The sequence below is a fragment of the Fundulus heteroclitus genome, chromosome 4 (assembly GCF_011125445.2).
Source record: "Fundulus heteroclitus isolate FHET01 chromosome 4, MU-UCD_Fhet_4.1, whole genome shotgun sequence".
Classification (NCBI taxonomy): domain Eukaryota; kingdom Metazoa; phylum Chordata; class Actinopteri; order Cyprinodontiformes; family Fundulidae; genus Fundulus; species Fundulus heteroclitus.
This window is the reverse complement of record NC_046364.1, coordinates 34,569,390-34,591,072: the sequence shown is the minus strand read 5'-3', so window position 1 is coordinate 34,591,072 and position 21,683 is coordinate 34,569,390. Positions and strand designations below refer to the sequence as shown.

Here is a 21,683-nt window from a genome sequence, read left to right as displayed (position 1 = left end):
CTTTCTGGTTTACGTGCTGCAACGTTGGTTGTGCAGCAGCAAACTGTTTGAATTCACTGCTGTGTGTTAAAATGCTTTATCTAATTACTCGTGTTAAAAAAAATTGCATGTTTTGCTCCTCCTCTTGGCAGCTTAGCTGCTTTTTTAGTATTGTCCATTTTGAACTATCTCCGAACCATTGACACTTGCGTCCCCTCCCGCTATCTAACTTCTCTCTTCTTCTTTTTCTTCTAGTTTTGTTTTTTTGGAGGGTCAGCAAATAACCTTTCTGTGTATTAGCACCACCGTCTGGTATGGAGTGGCATCTAGCCTTTGAGTTACAGCCCAGCCCAGCCCAGGAGGAAAATCAAGCACAGAAATCAGTTCAGAGTATCGGGTCGCTTTAACAAGTATGACGACTTGACGCTGGTATCAGGCCCACAACTAGTCCACACCTTTCCCCACATACGTCGGACCCTTCTGGCATTGAGACGTTGTGGTTTAAAACAAGGAATAAAAATTGAAGTCCATTTCGTGGATACGTCTGTGTGGTGAATATTGAAGCTCTGACTGCAGCTGCGAGTTGATAATCACCCACCGCTCTTTAACGGGCTTTTCTCTACAATCCCCTGAAAGGCTATGTTTATCCTTGTTGCTTGTTTATCCTTTTCTGCTACACTTTTTCCTTCCATTTTTGGAAGGAAAATATGGATACGGCGCTCTATGATCAGCTAGTTTATTTAACAATTAGCTTATGTGGATTACCATCCTTGTGGACGATGTAAAAAATGACTGTCAGTTTTTCCCTTGGGCCATGTTGGCCATAACATCTTCTGAGAAAATGGATTTTGGGCTTTTATTAGCTGTAAACCATTTTCATCAAAATTAAAACAAAATAAATGCTTAAAGAATATCACTCTGTGTGTAATTAGTGCATATAACATATAGGTTTCACTTTTTTGATTAAATTACAGCTATATTAAATGTCTGAGGACAATTTAATTGACTGAGATGCATCTGTAATTTCTGACATATAAAAATATTGAATAAGAACATCTTTGTTGTTTGGAAGTAGTAGATTATTAATTATAAACCATCAGATGCCTACACAATATTAGACAAGCGTACAGCTCCCCTTACACATGATGAAAATTTCATCATGGTATAAAGTTGTAGAGACTTCTTGTCTCATCCTGAAGTTTGAAAACTAATACAAATGCTGCAACTGTTGATTCACCGAACATTTTTTTTTCCCTTAACGCCTGCAAAATAACTCCAAGCTACAGGTCAAATACAGTTTTTAACCACAGACAGCTCCAGCTGATACTGGAAGACCTTTATGGAAGAAAAAAAAAACATTAGCTTGGAGTGTGGGGACTTTTTCTCATTGAATTTCAAATTGCCTCACACCTCCTGTGTGCAACTTCCAGAGTTTTTTACTTCACATTTTCAGTGTTACATACAAAATTAAGCGGAAATGTTCCAGCGTTTCTTATTTATTTAAGAGATCATCTGTAAAATAATAGTTAATCAACATCTTATTACAACATTTTAAATAATTAAGACTTTGTGTCGTTGTATAGTTTAACACTGCACAAAAGCATGAGGTTTTTTTTTCCTTCGGACTTATAAATAATTTTTTTCTTTATAAAAATGCAATGTGGTTTGCTTTCTGAGAAATGTATTTCCTGATAAAAGCTTTTATAGAACATGCAACAGTCATTTTTTTTTCCAGGTCGTTCATGATTTCTGGTTTTCTTTGGAGTTTTCTATGGACTATATCATATAAGAGAATAAAATGTGCTGCAGGTTTTTTTGATAGAGGTAAGAAATTGAAAATTAAGAAGAGAATGAAGAGTTTCCTAATTTATACATCAAAGGAAGTCCCAAGACATTAGCAGATTTTTAGAAATCTCTGGCTAATTGATTGGTGTTTCTAGCCTGTATTAACGTCGGAAGGATTGCAGTTTGGATTGGAAAGTGTCCATTTTGGCCGTGTGTTGGATGGGAGTTTAATAACGTACTGATTCCACCCTTCCTTCTAGTGTCCAGGGAAGAAGCGCCAGGACGGAGGAGGCCTGGGGCCAGCAGCCTGGGTCACCTCATCCATGGGAGTCACACTCTAATTCATCTGTCAGAGCCGACACAAGAGCGACGCGCACACACATGCCTGCACATGCACTTTGTCACAAATACGCACAGAGCAGGGGCGGCGAGGTGACCGTAACTCACTTTAGCAGCTTTCAGAAGGATCTCTCTCTCCTGCTCGTCCTTCCTCTGCTTCTCCATCCTCTCCAGTTGCTCGAAGAAGCGGAGCTGCGAGCGAACGTCTGCAGACTGCTCGTAGCACTCCTCGTCCTGGCAAGCAGACGGAAGAGATTACATTACGACAATGACATGTTAAGAAACGTACGTCTAGTGCATCAGAGGAAAGAGTCCTCCAGAGTGGATGCAGACTAAAAAAAAAATACCATCAGTGGGAATAAGTGAATTGCATATTTTAATGACTTTTCTTTCAAAGATCAAGATTCCAATACGCTGACTTTCTGTAAATCATCAAAACTTGTATCACTGCTCAAGAAAGAAGAAGCTTTTTATGCAAAAACCAGAGGAATTAAGTCAGCTTGGAAAAAAGAAGCAAATTTTATCAAAGAACAATATTATGTTCAACACATATCTAAAAAAGTATTAATTTGCAGTGAAAGTTAGAATGTGCAATTGAAATAGTTTTTTTGATTCAGTTGATTGTATTAAACTCCGGAGAAAGGAAGCCCGGACTGCGACCGGGATCAGTTAATCTTGAAATCAGAAAAAGCTGACAGGATCGTAGATTTTTGGAGACGTAAGAATGAGGAATATTGCACTCTTGGATTTGATCGAACATATCTGGGGTTTTCCAACAATCAAAGTGTCTGCTTGCTTTGACCCGCTCAGTCGAGGCTCACCTGAAACTTACAGCCACGCGGAAGCCCCCGAATCACTGCGCTCAGGGCACTTTTCATTAATAATTACAACATCCAAAAGCAAGGCAATTCATCTTTAAAGCATCTTTCTTTAAGTTTTGTCCACACACAACTAATGAGATCCACACATAGAAAATGTTAGGGGACGAATAATCAACTGCTCACATCGACATAGAAGACATTAATAACAGTAACCTGATATCTCAACAAAATAATCCCTCAACAAAGACGCATTTTCTAAACAGCTCTTGCCACAGTACGTGCTGGGTCACAACATCTTTGGGAAATAAACGATAAAGCCGCACGTGTTCTAGGTTATTAGATGTTGTTAGAACAATACAACTGTTTTCTAAAAACCCGTTTAAGGAAGTGTTGGAGCAAGTTAACGTGTCCGGAAGGGAGGAGAAAACTAAAAAATGTTATTCATGAGTGAGGTAAAACAATCATGAAAAAACTCTGTGGACTATGTGATTTTATTAAAATTAAAGCTCATTTTCTGAAGCTTTTGTTTTACTAAAATTCTTATTTTTTTTACTTATGAAATTTGTGCCATTATTTTATTTAAAAAAGACCTTGCTTTTCTAGAGTGCTGCAAAAGACAATAAATAATTCCAGTAAACATTGTTTACTCTATTATTTTACATGGTAAACATATAATTTTGTCTTTTTAGTAAAAGAACTGCTTCCATTATAAAATAGTGAATTCTAAAAAATTAAAAAATGGAATTTTGTGGGGTGGGGGGTGGGATAAAATAAGTTTCATAGATTTAGGCAGCTCATAAAATCAGACAGGACCACTTTTAACGCTGCGTTGCTCTTTATTATAAATGCCTTTGGGTATTTGTAACTTCTACCTCAAGTGTTGTGATGTTTAAATTAGTTTTTTTGTTGTTGTTTTTTTTTTTTGTAAAAAAAAAGAAACATCTGTTGAGGCATGAAAATAACATTTATCCACTTGAGACTTTAAAACTAGAGTCCTCTTTATGGTTTACATTCAAACAATTAGAGTGGCCTTGATTGAAAAACAAATAAGTTTAGACAAATTTCCATTTCTTAGGTTTATGAATTGTAAGCAAGTTTAATAAAGTAATTTGCGTATCAGCTGGATGTTGTGAAGCATGAGTTTATCTATAAATCAGATTTAGACGTTTGAACATGAAGCTTCAGAACCTCTGTTTGGCAGCTTAAAGCCACCGTTAAACTATATTATCAAGATCTATGGTTTCGATTCATAAATAGTTGGTAAACCTTCTGAACACATTTGGTTAAACAACAACAGCAACAAACAAAAAAAACACAACTTTAAGACAGAGCGCAGCTAAAACCCGACCGGTCTGCACACATCCCCACACTTTACCGCACAAACTTCTCCTATTTACAGACTCTTCGCTTCACCTCCCATGTGGGAAATAGGAAGGCAAACGTAAAAAACAACTTTTTTTTTTTAGGTCATCAAAAGTTAATAGGATAATTGCTTATTTCTCCCCGTGTGCCTCCTGCACGTCTCTGATGCGGCTCTCTTTAATTCTGTCACTCTCCTCTCGTCTTCCGCCCATATGCGCGCGCGCGTATGTGTGTGCGTGTGTGTGTGTGTGTTTCTATAAGGGGATGAGAGAAGCTGAGTGGCACAGAACACAAAGACACATCAGAGGGGGCTGTTCACCAGCACCCCCCCACCTCCACCCCACCCGTGTCTCTCTCATCCAGCCTCCCTTCTCTTTGTTGCAGAGCTGAGCCTGCACTCTTGCCGTAGCTCCTGCTGAAGCCCGGCTGCTCTTTAAGAGGCCGCTTTGTCTTTTGGTCTTTCTCCGTCGCTCCCTCTTCCTTTTTCTTTTCGCTGATGTCAACAGAGTGGCTTCACAGAGCTCGGTGTACCACTCTCTCTTTCTCTAGAGCGCACCTCATTTGGAAAACCACAAAAAAAAAAAAAAAGAGAAGAGGATTGAATAGAGAGAAGCTGCGCTAAAACAAGAAGGGGACAACTGTGCCGGTGCTTTCCCTCCCGCCGCCTCGGCATCAAGAAAAGCCCGTTTTCAAAGTTTCCCCCCAGTTCTCCTCGCAACACAAAGACTTGATCTTGTTGTGGAGATGGATTTCACTTTAATGTAGACCAATTAAATGTTGTTATATGGTTTCATTTATGGGATGTGAGCGCTGCAGTCACCCGCAATGAGAGAAGCATGCAGGTGAACGTAGGCGAGCACTTTTCTCAGGTTTTTTTTTCGGTGGCTGGGTGAAAACTTACAGCTCTCGTGTCTGGTAACAACCCGAGGGCACTTCAGCAGCTCTCATGTTAAGTTTCATATGTTTGTATTAGTTATAAACTCAAATTATTTTTTTGTGATGTGCAGATGTTGCCACGTGTAGCTAAACAAGGGGTTGGAAAAGCTCGGCGAAGTTTTTCTTCCTCCGCTGTTGTAAAAACCCCGTGAACATTTACTGTACGGTGCCCAACAGAATCGTCTGTCAATGTAGGCCGAGAGCTGCAAACATATAGTGCTGGTGAACTTTTTCACATTTTGGGTGGATCTTATCTAAATTTTATGTGACGGAACAAAACAAAGTAGGGCATAATTGGAAAGTGGAAGAAAAATTACACATGGTTTGCATATTTATTCAGAGTCAACCTGTTTGCAATTTAACCTGAGTGTAAATACTGCCGTTCTGTAAAGGGTCCAAAGGGCTCTTATTAGAGAAAGCCAGTGCAGGTTATGAAACAACACTGCAAGCGCTGAATATGTCAAAGCAGTGGAAAAATGTACTCTGGCTTTTCGATTGACATGCAAAGTGCTTTGAGTGATTGTAAACTAACACTATAGATCACCTGAAGCTCACCCTGTGCACTGTGAAGCATGGTGGCATCAGCAGCATCATGCTCCTCTTACAGAGGGACGGGACAATCTGATTTGTTTTGAAGGAAAGATGAATTGACACAGTATCTGCACATTTTAGTTAGAAAAATCTAAAGATGTTTAAATCATTGTTATTCAAATGTTAAACCTCCATGAATTAGGTAAAGTAACTTTGGTTAATTCGATGGCCCATCCCCATCGGATGCATGTCCTTTGAAAGTTGAGGAGTTTTGATGTTGCTTGTGTTTTTTATGAAAATGTTTTATATTTGTTTTATCGAATCTGTTCTCACCTTTTCCTTTCCTTGCTGGTTTGGTTTGCTGATTGTGAAAAACCGTAACTTGCAGAGCATCGTTAAAGAATGCGGAAAAATCATTGGATGACATGACATTATGAACCTAATCAAGTTCAGATCAGTGGCCAAAGCAAAATAAGTGTTGGCAGACCCCACGCACCCCCTGTATAAAGAGTTTAGGTCCCTCACTTCAGGTAGGAGAGCCGCCATACCAAGGTGTCAGACCAACAGACTGAAAAAATCTTTGGTCCCTACAGTCACTGGCTTTTTAAACAAACTGTAGGGTCAGGACGTTAAATCAGGTCCTGATTTAAGGTCGCTATCTAACTGCTGCACTTTAATTTTAACTTCAACTTCAGCTTTTATCGTTAATCTTTACTTTAAATCTTAGCTCCAGTCTTTTATCTTTTGCAAATGTGTTTTAGATTGACCTCCTTTAACTTTTATAAGTCACTTCTTATCCTTCTGTCTTGTCTATTGTCTGTATTGTTTGTGTGATTATGTTGTGACTGCTATTATTACTACCATTACTTGCTGCAAACAAATTGCCCTTCGAGGACCTAATAAAGTCTAAAGTCTCTAGCGTGAACATGAAGGATTGGGGAGGGAGCAGCGCAGGTGCAATTAAAAAGGTAAATGGGAACATTGCAGATAAATCCTCGTAAATGGGACAACAGCAAATCCTCGTTGCTCTGTAACTGAAGTCAGTATTATGAGTAGCAAGGGACTCTGGGTAATCCTTAGAGCAACGGCTTCACTCCGATCAGGTAACGTAGCTATGAATGATTGTGGATGGATGATATTAATAAACTCTTTCTAGAATACAAACCTTAAAGAAACTGTGTTTTTGTATTTGATATTAGTGGCTTGGTATTATTTTTGTGATATTTTTAGCTTGTCTATTTTAGGTCTCTGTATTTTGTAAATGTTACGGTTCGTGGCGTAAATTAACAAGCGCCACCCTTCCAGAGAGAAATTAATATTCCTTGGCAGTGAATATTTTTGTACGTGTCAGAATAAAATTAAATGTATGCTGTTGCTAATATTTAATAGCCTATAAAATGTGGCAGTGTTGAAAAAATGCTAGTGGTTTATATTGTTATAAAACGTATTTTGGGATTCTGGGTAACCCTATTACTAACCTGACCCTAGCCAGCTGAATTTCGCTCCGCCTAGCTTCACTCACATCCATCTGGGACATCTCCCATAGAGAGTGATTTCTCCAACCAATTTTATTGTCCAGCCAATCAGGACGCAGGGCTGGAGTTTAATGGATGTGACGTAGTGGAGAAGCGACCGTGAGATTCCAACAACAATGGTGGCTCGCATCAAGGAAGCAAGCGTTAACATTGATGCTATTTCTTCCGTGTTGTCCAATCTACCTAATATGGTTTCATTGAAAGAACATCAGAGAACGGCTCTGAAGGCTTTTGTTGGTGGAAACGATGTTTTCGGCCTTCTCCCGACCGGATTTGGCAAGTTTTGTTTTGCGCCCGTGTCGGAGCGGTTAGCTCGAACCATGTTAGGAGGCCTTTAGTCCTCGACGCGGTCGGCCCGGGATCGACTCCGACCCGTGGTGCTTTGCCGCCTGTCTTCCCCCCTTTTCCTGTCAGCTCACTGTCAATAAAACGCGTGACATTAGAGCCACATTTCGAAAAAAAAAAAGTTTTGTTTTTTTCCTGCGTCGCTCTCACAGCGTCACGGGTTAGCTTCGGTGTGACTGGTTGAAATAGCACGTCGATAAAGATGACAGACAAGTGGCTTATCCAATCATATGCAAGGATTTTTGATAAGGCCCAGCCTTCAAAAAAGGCAATTCCTATGGAGAGGTCCCAGATGGATGTGAGTGGAGCTAGGCGGAACGAAATACATCTGGCTAGGGTCATGTTATTGAGCAACTGCTTCACTGCATTAAGAGAAAAAAAAACAATAAAAGTTACATTTTGACCTATTTTGACCCAACTTTTGTTGGGATGAGATGTGTGTGTAAAAGGTTAACTTAGAAACTTGATTATTCTATTAATTGCAAGAGCTTTGCTTAATAAACTAAATAACTTAAATACAACTAACTCAGGTTGCTATTTCTTCACTCTGGGATGTGAATCCAGTACACTGAAACAAAGATTAATAAATAAAATGAGGTTTAAGACCTAGTATAGACACCCTGGATATCTTCAAAATATTTAAGGCCTAACATTAAAATAAGAAAATGTAATTTGCGTTGCTGATATCTGGATTCTGATTAAAGAAACAGTAAAAGTGTCAGGAATCAGAGACAGAGGACCCAGTATTCAGCCAGACAAGAGAGGTTTTTAAGCAAAAGAACAGGATTTATTAATGATCAGGGACAGGCAAGGCTCAATGGTCAAAAAGGCAGTCCAAAATCCGGTACACAAAATGGCAATCCAAAAAGGCAGAAGTACAGATAAGGCTAAGGCAAAACTCACAATATCCCAAGGCCGGTCCAGGTCAGAAAAACAGGTAAGCAATCAACAGGGCTATCAAAAATAAAACGCTGGATAAGACTCACCATGTGGTTTGAATTGATATGGCAGATTGCAGGAGTTTGTGGCAGGACTATATAGGGGAGTGAGCAGGTGAACAGGAGTGAAGACTAATCACAAGTGAGCAGGTGGAACTAATCAGGGCAAGGGAGCTGACTGATTGCTGAGGGGAGAACAAACCGAGCTGATAAAGTGACAGGTAAACAACAGTTAATCTAAACAGAACAACGCGTCTAAAACAAAGCCAAAACAAGAAAGAACCCAAAAGCAGAAACTTAAATAAAACGGATAACCTGAACCAAGACAAAACCCAAATCATGACAGAGCCCCTCCCTCAAGGACGGATACCAGACGTCCTTTAAACAAGACAAATAATAAACAAAAACAGACTAGACCGGGTGGGTGGAGGGTGGTACAGGACGGAGGGCTAGAGTAAAACAAATGTCCAAATACAAACTAAACAACCCACGACGAGTTAAGTTCTCAGGTGGGCGTCCAGGAGGACGGCCTCGGCGAGTCAGGTTCTCCGGCGGACGTCCCGAAGGACGGCCTGGGCGTGTCAGGTTCTCCGGCGGACGTCCCGAAGGACGGCCTCGGCGTGTCAGGTTCTCCGGCGGACGTCCCGAAGGACGGCCTCGGCGTGTCAGGTTCTCCGGCGGACGTCCCGAAGGACGGCCTCGGCGTGTCAGGTTCTCCGGCGGACGGCCTAGGCGTGTCAGGTTCTCCGGCGGACGGCCCCTGTAAGACGGGTAATCCGGCGGGTGTCTTGTAGGACGGCCCCGGTTGACAAAGATGTCCGGCGGCCGGTGGCGAAGCAGGTCTCTCGGAGGCCGGCGACGGAGCAGCAACCTCGGAGGCCGGCGGCGGACCAGCAACCTCGGAGGCCGGCGGCGGACCAGCAACCTCGGAGGCCGGCGGCGGAACAGGACCTTCAGGAACCGACGCCTGGAGAGAGAAAGAGCAGAACCTGGCGCCGGACTAAAGGCTAGAAGAGGCGCCTCGCTACGGGCTTCAGGTTCAGGAGGCGCCTGGCTACAGGCTACAGGTTCAGGAGGCGCCTGGCTACAGGCTACAGGTTCAGGAGGCGCCTGGCTACAGGCTACAGGTTCAGACGGGGCCTGGCTACAGGCTTCAGGATCAGACGGGGCCTGGCTACAGGCTTCAGGATCAGACGGGGCCTGGCTACAGGCTTCAGGATCAGACGGGGCCTGGCTACAGGCTTCAGGATCAGACGGGGCCTGGCTACAGGCTTCAGGATCAGACGGGGCCTGGCTACAGGCTTCAGGATCAGACGGGGCCTGGCTACAGGCTTCAGGATCAGACGGGGCCTGGCTACAGGCTACAGGATCAGACGGGGCCTGGCTACAGGCTTCAGGATCAGACGGGGCCTGGCTACAGGCTTCAGGATCAGACGGGGCCTGGCTACAGGCTTCAGGATCAGACGGGGCCTGGCTACAGGCTTCAGCTTCAGGTTTAGGCAGACTCTTAGAAATCAGGAACCTCAGCAGGAGCCCCTCCAACACCTCCGACAAAGATAGTCTGTTCAGCCACTTGGAAAAATGGCTGTCTAGCCGAAGGTGCGGGGGCAAGAGCTTTAGAAGAGGCCCAGGGATCTCCAAGTCTCCATGGGGCTCTGGGAGCTTGTCTTCTCGCCGAGAAACCCGATGCTTGTCGTCTGGACGGGGGCCACGACGACGCTTGTCGTCTGGACGGAGGCCACGACGACGCTTGTCGTCTGGACGGGGGCCACGACGACGCTTGTCGTCTGGACGGGGGCCACGACGACGCTTGTCGTCTGGACGGGGGCCACGACGACGCTTGTCGTCTGGACGGGGGCCACGACGACCAGTGTCCCGATGAGCCCCAGAGTTGCGGCCTGGCAGAGGGCTCGTCTGAACCCCCTCCTCGTGGACCAGTGGTAGACCCTCCTGGGTTCCCACGTCGCAGACTGGCGGCAGACCCTCCTGGGTTCCCACGTCGCAGACTGGCGGCGGACCCTCCTGGGTTCCCACGTCGCGGGCCGGCTGCGGGCCCTCCTGGGTCCAAGCGTCTTGGGCCGGCTGCGGGCCCTCCTGGGTCCAAGCGTCTTGGGCCGGCTGCGGGCCCTCCTGGGTCCAAGCGTCTTGGGCCGGCTGCGGGCCCTCCTGGGTCCAAGCGTCTTGGGCCGGCTGCGGACCCTCCTGGGTTGCAGCGTCTTGGGCCGGCTGCGGACCCTCCTGGGTTGCAGCGTCTTGGGCCGGCTGCAGACCCTCCTGGGTTGCAGCGTCTTGGGCCGGCTGCGGACCCTCCTGGGTTGCAGCGTCTTGGGCCGGCTGCGGAGACTGTGCTGCTTTAAAGCTGCGGGGAGACGGCACTGGAACTGAGGCTGAGGATGGGTCCTCCAGGACAGAGGCAGGAGCCGAGGCGTCGGTCGGACCCCCGGGGACAGATGTGGGTCGGCTGCACAAGAACCGTAGGGCCGATCTATAATGCCCCTCTACCTCCCTTAACTCTCTCTCCAGAGTCGGTGAGGGACGGGTTGCAAGGACCTCCCTGAGGTTCTTAATAATGGGGGCAAAAGTCCTTATTTTATTTTCCAGAGCCCGAACATAAGCGTCACAGATCGGCGACGGACCCCCCTGGGTCTCCACGTCGCAGATCGGCGACGGACCCTCCTGAGTCTTCGCCGGAAGGCCATCCAACGCCCCCTCTCGGGTCTTGGATGGAGACGGACCCTCCATAATGGATTCAGGAGCCGATGGAGGCTGAGTAAAACTGTCAGACTGACTAGCTAAAGAGACTAAGCTCTGTTTAGCAGCTCTATGGTGGCGTTTACGGGGCTGACCTGAACGGGAGCGCAGCAGACCAGCCTCTGCCTGTGGAGATGACTCCCCGTGAATATGTGCTGGCGGCCACGCCTCCTCCTCCATGTAAACCGGAAACTGGTCTGGGTTGAGAAAAAGATCAGGCCGGAGATCAGCAATAATATCAGCCTCAACATCTACAAACAATCTTGGGTCAGGAAAAAACCCATGATTGGAGTTTCTGGGTGAGTAATCCAGACTGCTGCTGCTGCTGCTGCGATAGCGTCTGGGACCAACACCAGGGGGACAGAACGCCAGTCTAGAACCTTCCAGTGAGCCTCCTTGCAACATGGCTCTGCCGGAGAGTGAGGTACAGACCGGCGGCGGGTTCATGTTAAGAAAAAAGAAAAAACAGGGAAAAAAAAGAAAAATACCCCAGACTTATCTGGCGATGGGTCCGGTTTTTAGGCCAGATCAATCTGTCAGGAATCAGAGACAGAGGACCCAGTATTCAGCCAGACAAGAGAGGTTTTTAAGCAAAAGAACAGGATTTATTAATGATCAGGGACAGGCAAGGCTCAATGGTCAAAAAGGCAGTCCAAAATCCGGTACACAAAATGGCAATCCAAAAAGGCAGAAGTACAGATAAGGCTAAGGCAAAACTCACAATATCCCAAGGCCGGTCCAGGTCAGAAAAACAGGTAAGCAATCAACAGGGCTATCAAAAATAAAACGCTGGATAAGACTCACCATGTGGTTTGAATTGATCTGGCAGATTGCAGGAGTTTGTGGCAGGACTATATAGGGGAGTGAGCAGGTGAACAGGAGTGAAGACTAATCACAAGTGAGCAGGTGGAACTAATCAGGGCAAGGGAGCTGACTGATTGCTGAGGGGAGAACAAACCGAGCTGATAAAGTGACAGGTAAACAACAGTTAATCTAAACAGAACAACGCGTCTAAAACAAAGCCAAAACAAGAAAGAACCCAAAAGCAGAAACTTAAATAAAACGGATAACCTGAACCAAGACAAAACCCAAATCATGACAAAAAGTCTTACTGCAGAGGAGGATGTAACAAGTTTTATTATTATTATTATTTGTATGTAACTAACCTTCATTGAATTACAAAAAAAACATGGACAGAAAACAGGGAGACAGAAAGCAGGAAAATTAAGAGAAGTAAAGGGTGGCCTCGGGCGAATAAAACCAAATACTTTCCACTGATAGCCTTTGCACACATATGGTGAACATCTGAAAACCAGAACAAGTGTTGATCTGGACTAAATAAAACAAATATGTAAATCTTGCCAGATCAGATGGTTTGTTCACAGCGTTTTATCCATCTCAGTCGAGTGATAGCTTCATGTACAAAAGAGCCATGGCCAGGATTTCAACAGATTTTCAAATTGTAATTTACAGTTCAGGTTGTACTTTCGAAAACATTGGTTGAGTTAACATGATTTGGATCTATGGCCAATAATTTCAGTTCCTTAGATCATAAACATATATATTAACATATATCTTAAGAACATATCTTAACCAAGTCGTCCAAAAAGAATGAATAACAAACTAAACTCTGTCCACCTGGCAAAATTCAAAGAGTGGCTGAAAAACAAGCAATGGCTGATGGCTAGAAAGGCATTTCCAATACAATCTGAACTCTGTCATTATTCATAAGATTATTCGTGATCTGAAAATATCCAAAACAGAAGCTAAATCATACCAGGAGTGGACATTAGGGATCCGAAACAAAGGCTTAACATTTTATTACAATATGTTGTGGCATTAATTGTGATGATGATAAAAGAGGATATAACAATTGCTGAAAAGTTCATTACAGAGCTTTGAAAATCTGTCATAAATGGAAACATTCAGTAGAGCACAAAACTCACAGTTTTTCACTGTTATCCAGGGTTGCCATCATGACAAAAATCAGCTACGGTAAACAATACTATAACTTCCTATCATTAGTGACGTCTGAGCAGATTCCCTCAGGGTAAGACCGTACAGTCCTAGTTTGAATACTAAACGGTGACGTTCATGACAGGAAAGTAAAAAAAAAAAAAAGAGAAGATAAGTTTGAAGGGTTACCACCACAAATACTCTTCTGTCATAAAACTCTAACAAAATATGCTTGGCTGTAACGCATGCCTTGTCTACTGAAAACAAAACACAGCATAATACCACTTTTTACCATCACTGATAGTTTGGGTTGTAACCATTAATTCCTCTGTATACCTAAGAACTATATTCTAAAACTTGAACTTGAACAATTATTCATTGTCACGTTAATAAATGTACAAAAGAATGGTCTAGTTAAAGATTAGGCCTCATCAAAAGGGAATTATCTGGCAGGATCTTAACAGAGTGACACATAAATGAATGCCAAAACTTACACAGGATTTGACCAAAATGTCTATTTTGATATATAAAAAATTGATAACAGCAGGGAATTCAGAAAATGAATAAGTTTCTAATCCAAATCCAATTTATTTATTAAAGCACATTTAAAAAAAAACAACATTTTGTTGACCAAAGTGCTGCACATATCAATAAAACAAATAATAAAAAATAAAATAAAACAGACGTAAAAACAAAATACACAGCTGACTCATGAGAGAAAAACAAACAATTCAAGCTGTGTTGAAGGCCAAGGAAAAAAAGCTGAGTCTTTAAAAATTATTTAAAAGCTGACAGCAAAGGTGCCTGCCTAACATGCAGGCATTAAGTTTAAAGCATAATGTTCCATTAATGTAGACAAAACAACAAACAAAAATGAGTATAATATGATATGACAGGTCTTCTTAAGATACAGTGCCTTGCAAAAGCCATCGTCCTGGAGTGTTTTCACATTTTGTCACATTAAACTGAAACTTAATGCATTTTATTGGGATTGTATGAGCTACACTTACATAAGATAATGCATAATTAAGAATAAATGGAACACAAACGACAGGTCAGGGCTAAATTTATGGAGACTTTAAAGCAGGGTCAGGTTTGAAAACAATATCCTAAGCTTTGAACGTCTCACTGATCAATAAATCCCCTGCAAGTAGAAAGAATACGGCACAACTATAAACCAGGACACGACCATCACATTTTCAATCTCATGTGACCAAACCACCAGTTTTCACGTTTGGTGTGTCCCTACCTGTCTTTTGACTCAGTTTGAAGGGGAATCATGACCACTTTTTTTTTTGTTTATGGTTATGTTGTTCCAAGACTTTTGTTGTTGTTGTTTTTGTTTAATTGAATTGCGGTTTTATGTCTGCTCTGCACTGATTAGCCAGTTCTTTTTTAACCAACGACTGTGTGTATTTAAATGTGCTTTACAAATAGAAATGTGGCAAAATGCAAAGGGGCTTATTATGGTTTTCTTTCAACAACGGCTTTCTTCTTGCTAAAAATTTGATTTTGAGTGCACAACTAAAAGTTGCACTGTCAACACTTTCTTCCATCTGAGCTCTGGATCTCCGCAGCTCCTCCAGAGTAACCATGGGCTTCTTGACAGTTTCTCTGAATAAAGCTCAAGTTGCATTTCAAGTCAGTAGAAACGAAAGTTGTTTGCACTGGATTTTATTAAAGAGTAAATGGGGCTGAGTAGGGCTGGATGATAATTTGATAACGATATATATTGATCGATAGACGTATATAGATGAAAGAAAAAAGGGTTCAATAAAATGTTTAATAGAGTAACAGTTTTGCTTCCTTTTGCATTCTAGCCGTGTAGGTTAATATTACAGTCATTACATCCTCCCAACCAATCACAAATGAAGACCCCTCACCAAACTCCGCCCCCTTCAAAGAGTTCAGAGAGCATGCATTCTTTTTTAAAAACTTGCAGTTTTGGTAAAAAGTTGGTTCAATAAAAGGTTGAGTTTGAATTCAGTGTTTGTATCTGTATCTAAAAATTGATCGCTAAGCAACAGCATAAAACGGTCAGAGCTGCACTTCAAATACATGTTTTGAATTTGTTGATAATTATCGACATCGATCGATATGATTTCTATTTTATCAATATGCTTTTTTCCTATATCATCCAGCCCTAGGGCTGAGTACAATTTGTTTTTTAAAGAAAATAGTAAACCACAATTTTATTGTAACTTTATTGCATTTCACACTTATATACTGGTATTTTGTGTTGGTGTACCACATAAAATCTCAATAACATACATGGAAGTTTGTGATTGTAACACAACAAAATGTGGAAAAAACAAAAGTCAAGGATGCAAGAAAACTTTTGAAAGATGCCGTATTTGCATTTCTTCCTACCTTACATGAGTCGAGTCGATGCTGTGCGATGATAGAAACCTTTTCTACCAAAGTTCGGAGTCGTGACTGTGTGGCGTGTGAGATGAATGTCACGGCTTCCATGGGAACCTCCGTCACTCCAAACTTTTTAGCTGTGAAGGAGATATACGTATCGTTAAATGCAACACCTCAAATTAGGCCTTTTTTTATACAGAAACATATTTATCAAGTAAATCAAGCAACAACCGATGCAAAAGACCAGCATTCCCACAATATAGACACATCTCCTGTATCGCGTCCACACACAGGGGGAACTTTTACGATTATTATGGGTAATTAACTTCCAGATAAAGGAGTCATCACACAGAAATGTTAATTTATTTCAGTCTTAGTGTGAATCCCAGAGTGGTTTTACTAGCTGAGCCCCTTCCAGTGTGCAAACGACATTGACCATCTCTTTCCGCAGAAGGATAATTTAGTTTCCTTGGAGCGAAATTCATCTCAAGACATAACAAAAGAGAGGAGGACAGACTTTGGTAGGGTTACTATCTGTTTCCAACTTCCTTTTAAATTATTCCATTAACATAATTTTCTCTCTGGCACCCTTTTAAGTAAACCACACCAATTATTTAAATCAGCCGAACAATACATACACTCTTCAACTGCTCAAGCTTTGAAATAAATGGAGGGAGCCCTCTTACTGTTATAATTGCAGTGGCAACACATGTGGCAATGTCACGAGGTCACAGAAAACTGCTAACAGGCTTTCGCTCCCTAAAAATACAATCTTTCTGGGACATTAATATTTCAGAAAAAGTTTAGCAGACTCGGCTACAGAAAGAGAGAAATTACTGTGAGCAAAAACTCTTTCTGGAGCTTGCACTAATTATAATACTTTACCTAGAAATAGAACAGGCTAATGATCAACAAAAGCCTTAACGCTCTGGGTGTTGGGCGACTGTGGTTCAATGGGAAAGTTGTAGGTTCAATTCCGGCTTCGTCCTGTCACATGTCAATGTGCCTCTTGGCAATGCATTTAACACTAACTTACCTACTGATCTGCGTATTAATGTGTGAGCGTTGACAGGTGAATGTGGCTCAGTGGTCACCATTCACTCTTACTAGAGTGCCGGGAAACATGTTGGAAATATTAGATATGGGAATAAGAAATCCACAATTGTAGTTTCGTAGGGAAATTCCTATGTCTGATAGCTGTAAAACTCCACAAGAGTGACCATGATAGTTAAAACTGCTAAAGATGGAGTCATAAATGAACAAAAATTAACAAAAGATCAACACCTATTAGCGGCAACTATTTTTTTGTGATGCATACAACCTGACTTTGATCAATTCTAAATAAAACAGATAAATTAGCATAAACCAACACACTAGAAAATCCATTTTATATAAGCTAAATGTAATTAAATTTTTATACATAAAATGACCAATAAAGGCTCACTCATATTGTTCATTTATTGAACAGAAAAGATTCACATCAATCTTTCAATGAGCCAGTGAGGACAATCAAGACTAGAATAATATTTGCTTGTAGTTTTTATTTTTGTTTAAATTTTCCTACATTTTATTCCAATTGTTTTTTTTTTCAACTTGCTTTTATTCTGTTTTTATTTTCCAATACTGAAAAATTGGTACTGAAATGTGCTATACAAATAAATTTGCCTTGCCTAGATGGTCGCACACTATTTGGCAGAATGTAAACGTAACATGTACACTTCCAGCATTTTGATTGGACGATCCAAACTTGGGGCCACATGATTTGTGCCCCACAACTGTCTACTGAGAGCATGTTGGGCATGCACACTGCGATTTCAGATGTTGTTGTTATGTAAACAGACCTTGGTGAGCCAGCCCCAATATCAAGACACCTTAAGAGGATTTAGCCTACTAAGCTTTGTCAGTATTCTAGTAAACTTAGATATATAGACACAAATGTTTATACCAGAATTTTATTGGTGAGGGAATCGGTATTTTTTACAATATTGCTCTATAAAGAACCATCATGTCCCATAGATTATTGCGAACATAGATCTCCACAGCGACTTCTGGTGGGCCCAGGCCCCACTGGCCCCAAATGCCCCAAATGCAGAGACACCACAGAACAGCGTCCATGTTAGTGTCATAAATCCTAATAATTAATGTGATGTAAACTCCTCTGATGAATCATCCATTGGTCTCATAAAACATGGTGCCATGCAAAGGTAGCTATTGAACTTTTCTTGCATTTAGCGGTGTTACAGCCACACGTTGGGTTTGGTTTTCTGCAAGTATGAGCTAATTTCCTAAAGAAGAACCTGTCTCCAGACTCCACAAAGTCTTGCCGCTATAATCGCAATGGGAGAATAAATGCCACCCTTGTTAAAAAAAATGTTAAAAACCATTTATAGCTTCGTTTCCACTTCACACTTCTGCACTATGTGTTGTTGCTCTGTCACATTAAGACTCAGTGACATACATTAAAGTTTTTTTGTAACCTGACTAAATGTGAAAAAGTTAAATGGATGTGAATACTTTTCCAAGGCACTCAATTATTTATTTTTACTTGCCCTTCAATGTGGTTAATCGTCAGTGAAAAGAGAACACAAAGTCTAGTTTCGTATTGGAATTCAAAAAACGGTTCCGTCTGCTAACCATATGTTGGAGAAACAAGTGATCAGATTTATTTGTTTAACCTCTTCTTATACAGTAGAAGAACGTATACCCACCACATTTTCAGAAAACATTTTCAAGCACCACCGCATGTCCTCAAGAGTGTACATGGACCCGTAAGGTAGAAGGGGACTATCGTTACTTTGAGGAGTCTTTTCTAGAGAACTCCAGCTGTGTTCTGGGTCCCTCCCATGTTGTGAACATGCCTGGAGACGAATCAGGGGAGGTGGAGAGAAGTTTGCTGAAGGACGCCTGGCTCAAGTGTTTGTTTGTGGGGAATAAATAAGAGAGTGGAGCAAGAACACAAAAAAACACACTATAATAAGAAAACAGATCAGGGGAACCTGAACGTTTATACTGAAAACTGTTGAGATATAATTAAGGAAATTTTCAATAATGTATATTTCATGAAGGGAGGAAATAATCATGATGAATTTAGGATACTAATATGGTTAAAATAAAAAGGTTGTACAGGAGAGGAGGAGCAGCAGCATTTCTCTGATTGAGTAGAGCTGGCAGGCTGGGGGAGCCTCCCTTGGACTGCTGTCAGCTGGGAGCGCACAGAGACCAATCACTGACACAACAAAGCTGCATAAGTGCCACTTCCCCAGCAGGGGGCACCCTAGCCTCCTGCCCCGTCTCATGCTGTGTTCTCCCCCGAAGAAAGATTTATATCTTAAAACAACCCCTCTACCCCAAGGTGACGGAATAACAACCATGCCAAGAGTCCACGTAACGAAACATGACCTGCAGGCCTCCACGCTGCACTAAAGATACTTTAATTGAGATGAAACAAGATGAGGGCGCCAGGCTCCCCGTCTCGTGGAATTACGGCCTGTGTTTTTTGATCCGTTACACAGGAGAAAGATGCTAGGCTAAGTTTTATGTGGAGTAGTAACACTTATATTAGGTTTATACATATATATATATATATATATATATATATATATATATATATATATATATATATATATATATATATATATATATACACATATATATATGCATATTATATATGCATATTTGCATAGGCTCAGTATGGAGCCTATGCAAAAACTAAATGTATTTTAGAGCTACAAAATCAAAATAGTATTAAACATAATTAATCATAATCATCTTTTCTTTTTTTTTTTCTAAAAAGTGCATTAGTCATTTTCAAATGCCTTTTTTATTACACAAAAGAATTTGAGTCACATCCTCTAAAACATGAAGGCACCACCATATATAGAGGATGACACTACATACATGCTATTGCACCATCTTGAAGCCCATCATGGTCTATTACTACAAACAGATAAGAGTTTTTTTTTGATAACAACACCTTTTTATTAAGGTAATATTGAATGGAGGTGTGGCTTTTCTGTTAATTTCATTAGAAATGAACAGAGCAAGGCCTTTTCATACAAAGATGATCTGTAGGAATCAACCTCTTTTTACGCCCCCAGATCAATATCTCTGTTGAAAGCACTTTTTGGTTTACCAAAATGAATCCTGGTTAATCATTCTGGATTAACCAGGATTATGATCCTGGTTAGTATGATCCTGGATTTATGAAAAGGAAGAAGCTAAACCTGAGGGACAGCACACAGCTCGTGTCACGAATGCACCAGACAGCTTAAACAAGGTCAACAGCTGGACAACAGCAGCAATCCCAGGAGTTGTGTGTGAACATAAAGTTGTTTTTTATACAAATTTTTCTTCTTCCTGTTTACAATGGTTTTCACTTTTTATGTCTGAAAGGGTTTTCACTTTTAGCCTGGCATCTGGGTACCACTAGGTAAAGAAATTACACATATATTCAGCTTATGCATTCTTATGTAAACTGTAAATCAATCCTGTTTCGTATAATCTTCATGCTGATGGTCTTGGTGTTACTAAAGGAAAAAGATAAAGTTAGCTATATGCAGCATCAGTGAGGTGTTTAAAATGAAATGACTTTTAGCACATAACAGAAAGGCTTAACATATTTCAGCAAAGTTCCTTGCTCTGTTTTATCCCTTTTGAGTCTTCAACCTCTATTTCGAAATATTGGCAGTATTTAATCTCATTGTGAAGGTTATGACTTAGTTTACATTTAATTCACATAAGGAGACTAATTTCTTTTATAACGATTTTAATTCTAACTGTGCTAATTGCTTTTATGCTAAACTGAGCCTGTTTGAAATATCAGCTCTGTAATAATTTTGACTTTTCTTTTTTTTTTTTCAAATAAAAGTTGAACTCTGCCTTATAGCAACTACACTTCTACACAACATTATGACATGAATCGGCTCCATAGCAAAAATACTTAATGACTTCACAGCAACAAGGCAAAAAAAAAAAAAAAAAAACATGTGCAATGCTCTTCTTATAACTTCTAATTTTATACTTCTTAAAGAATGTTTTAAATTGGCTTACATATGTACAGTCAGGTGAAAGATTGACAAAAACCACGGGTCAAAAGTCGCCCACTTAACTCAGATCAGTAAATCTCTAGTGAAGACGTTGCTGTGTTGCATGGTGGGTGATGTGAACAGGTCTCACCGGTTTCCAGGATCCGTCGGTGTAGCAGCCCCGGATGGAGAAAGGCCTCGTCTTTACACGACCGGATCTGCGTTCCCACCAGTTCAGAATTGGTTGCAAGTATTCTGGCGCTCTCCTCGTTCAGATTCACCCCGGCCATGGAGGCCACATCGTTGATGTCATCATCATCTCTGTAATATGCAAGATTAAAGATTAACATAAGGCTTTTTATTAAAAAAAATATGTTTTTTTTATCAAACTATACATAAAAAGGTTGTCCAAAGTAAATAAAAAACAAAAAACACACCAATATAGCATACCTATTGAAAGGTTTACAAGCATAAAGTTACTCAGCCAGATAAAATTAAGGGCAATAATCTGAAGGACATTGCCACATAATTGGGTCCCATATTTAGTTATTGTTTGAGAGGTTTCTTAATGATGGATTTTTCTCACAAGCTTGGAAAATGTGATGCATTTACTCTGTGCTCAAAATATCGTGCAAAAGATCTAAATTACTTTAGATCAATAGCTTTTTCCCCTCTATAAAGGAAATGCACAGGGTGCCTGATGAGTAAAAAAATATGACCTTAGTGGCCAACAACATGGATCCCATGCAATATGCTTACTGGGACAATTGAGGGGTAGAGGTTCTATAACCGTTCTGGAGAAAGTGCATTCATTTAGATAAGCCTCAGACATTCTTATTTGCTTTTAATACGGTTCTGCCGCACATTCTTTCAAAGCGCCTGTGTGACCTGAATGTCAGCAGCTCCTTTGTGTTGGGCATCAGGGAGCTCCTAGAGAGAGAGAGATCTCAACATCTCTGTGATAATAAAGATCTATAAGACTGCAAGGTCCTGAACACGGGTGTTTCACAAGGTTGT

The 21,683-nt window shown here is 41.3% G+C and overlaps 1 protein-coding gene across 6 annotated transcripts in view; it reads right to left on the bottom strand.

Moving 5' to 3' along the window:
- The window catches only part of LOC105919702 (transcription initiation factor TFIID subunit 4), a 140,261-nt gene that overhangs the window by 69,741 nt on the left and 48,837 nt on the right, over positions 1-21,683 (bottom strand). For all 6 annotated transcript variants that reach the window (XR_004930942.1, XM_036136462.1, XM_036136463.1 and 3 more), the window contains 3 exons: positions 20,818-20,987; positions 15,649-15,779; positions 2,212-2,337 (listed from right to left, as the gene is read on the bottom strand). Coding sequence is in view for 5 of the 6 variants with exons in the window: in XM_036136462.1 (XP_035992355.1) it covers positions 2,212-2,337; positions 15,649-15,779; positions 20,818-20,987 (427 nt within the window). In the remaining variant the exon portion in view is untranslated. The remainder of the gene's footprint in view (positions 1-2,211; positions 2,338-15,648; positions 15,780-20,817; positions 20,988-21,683) is intronic.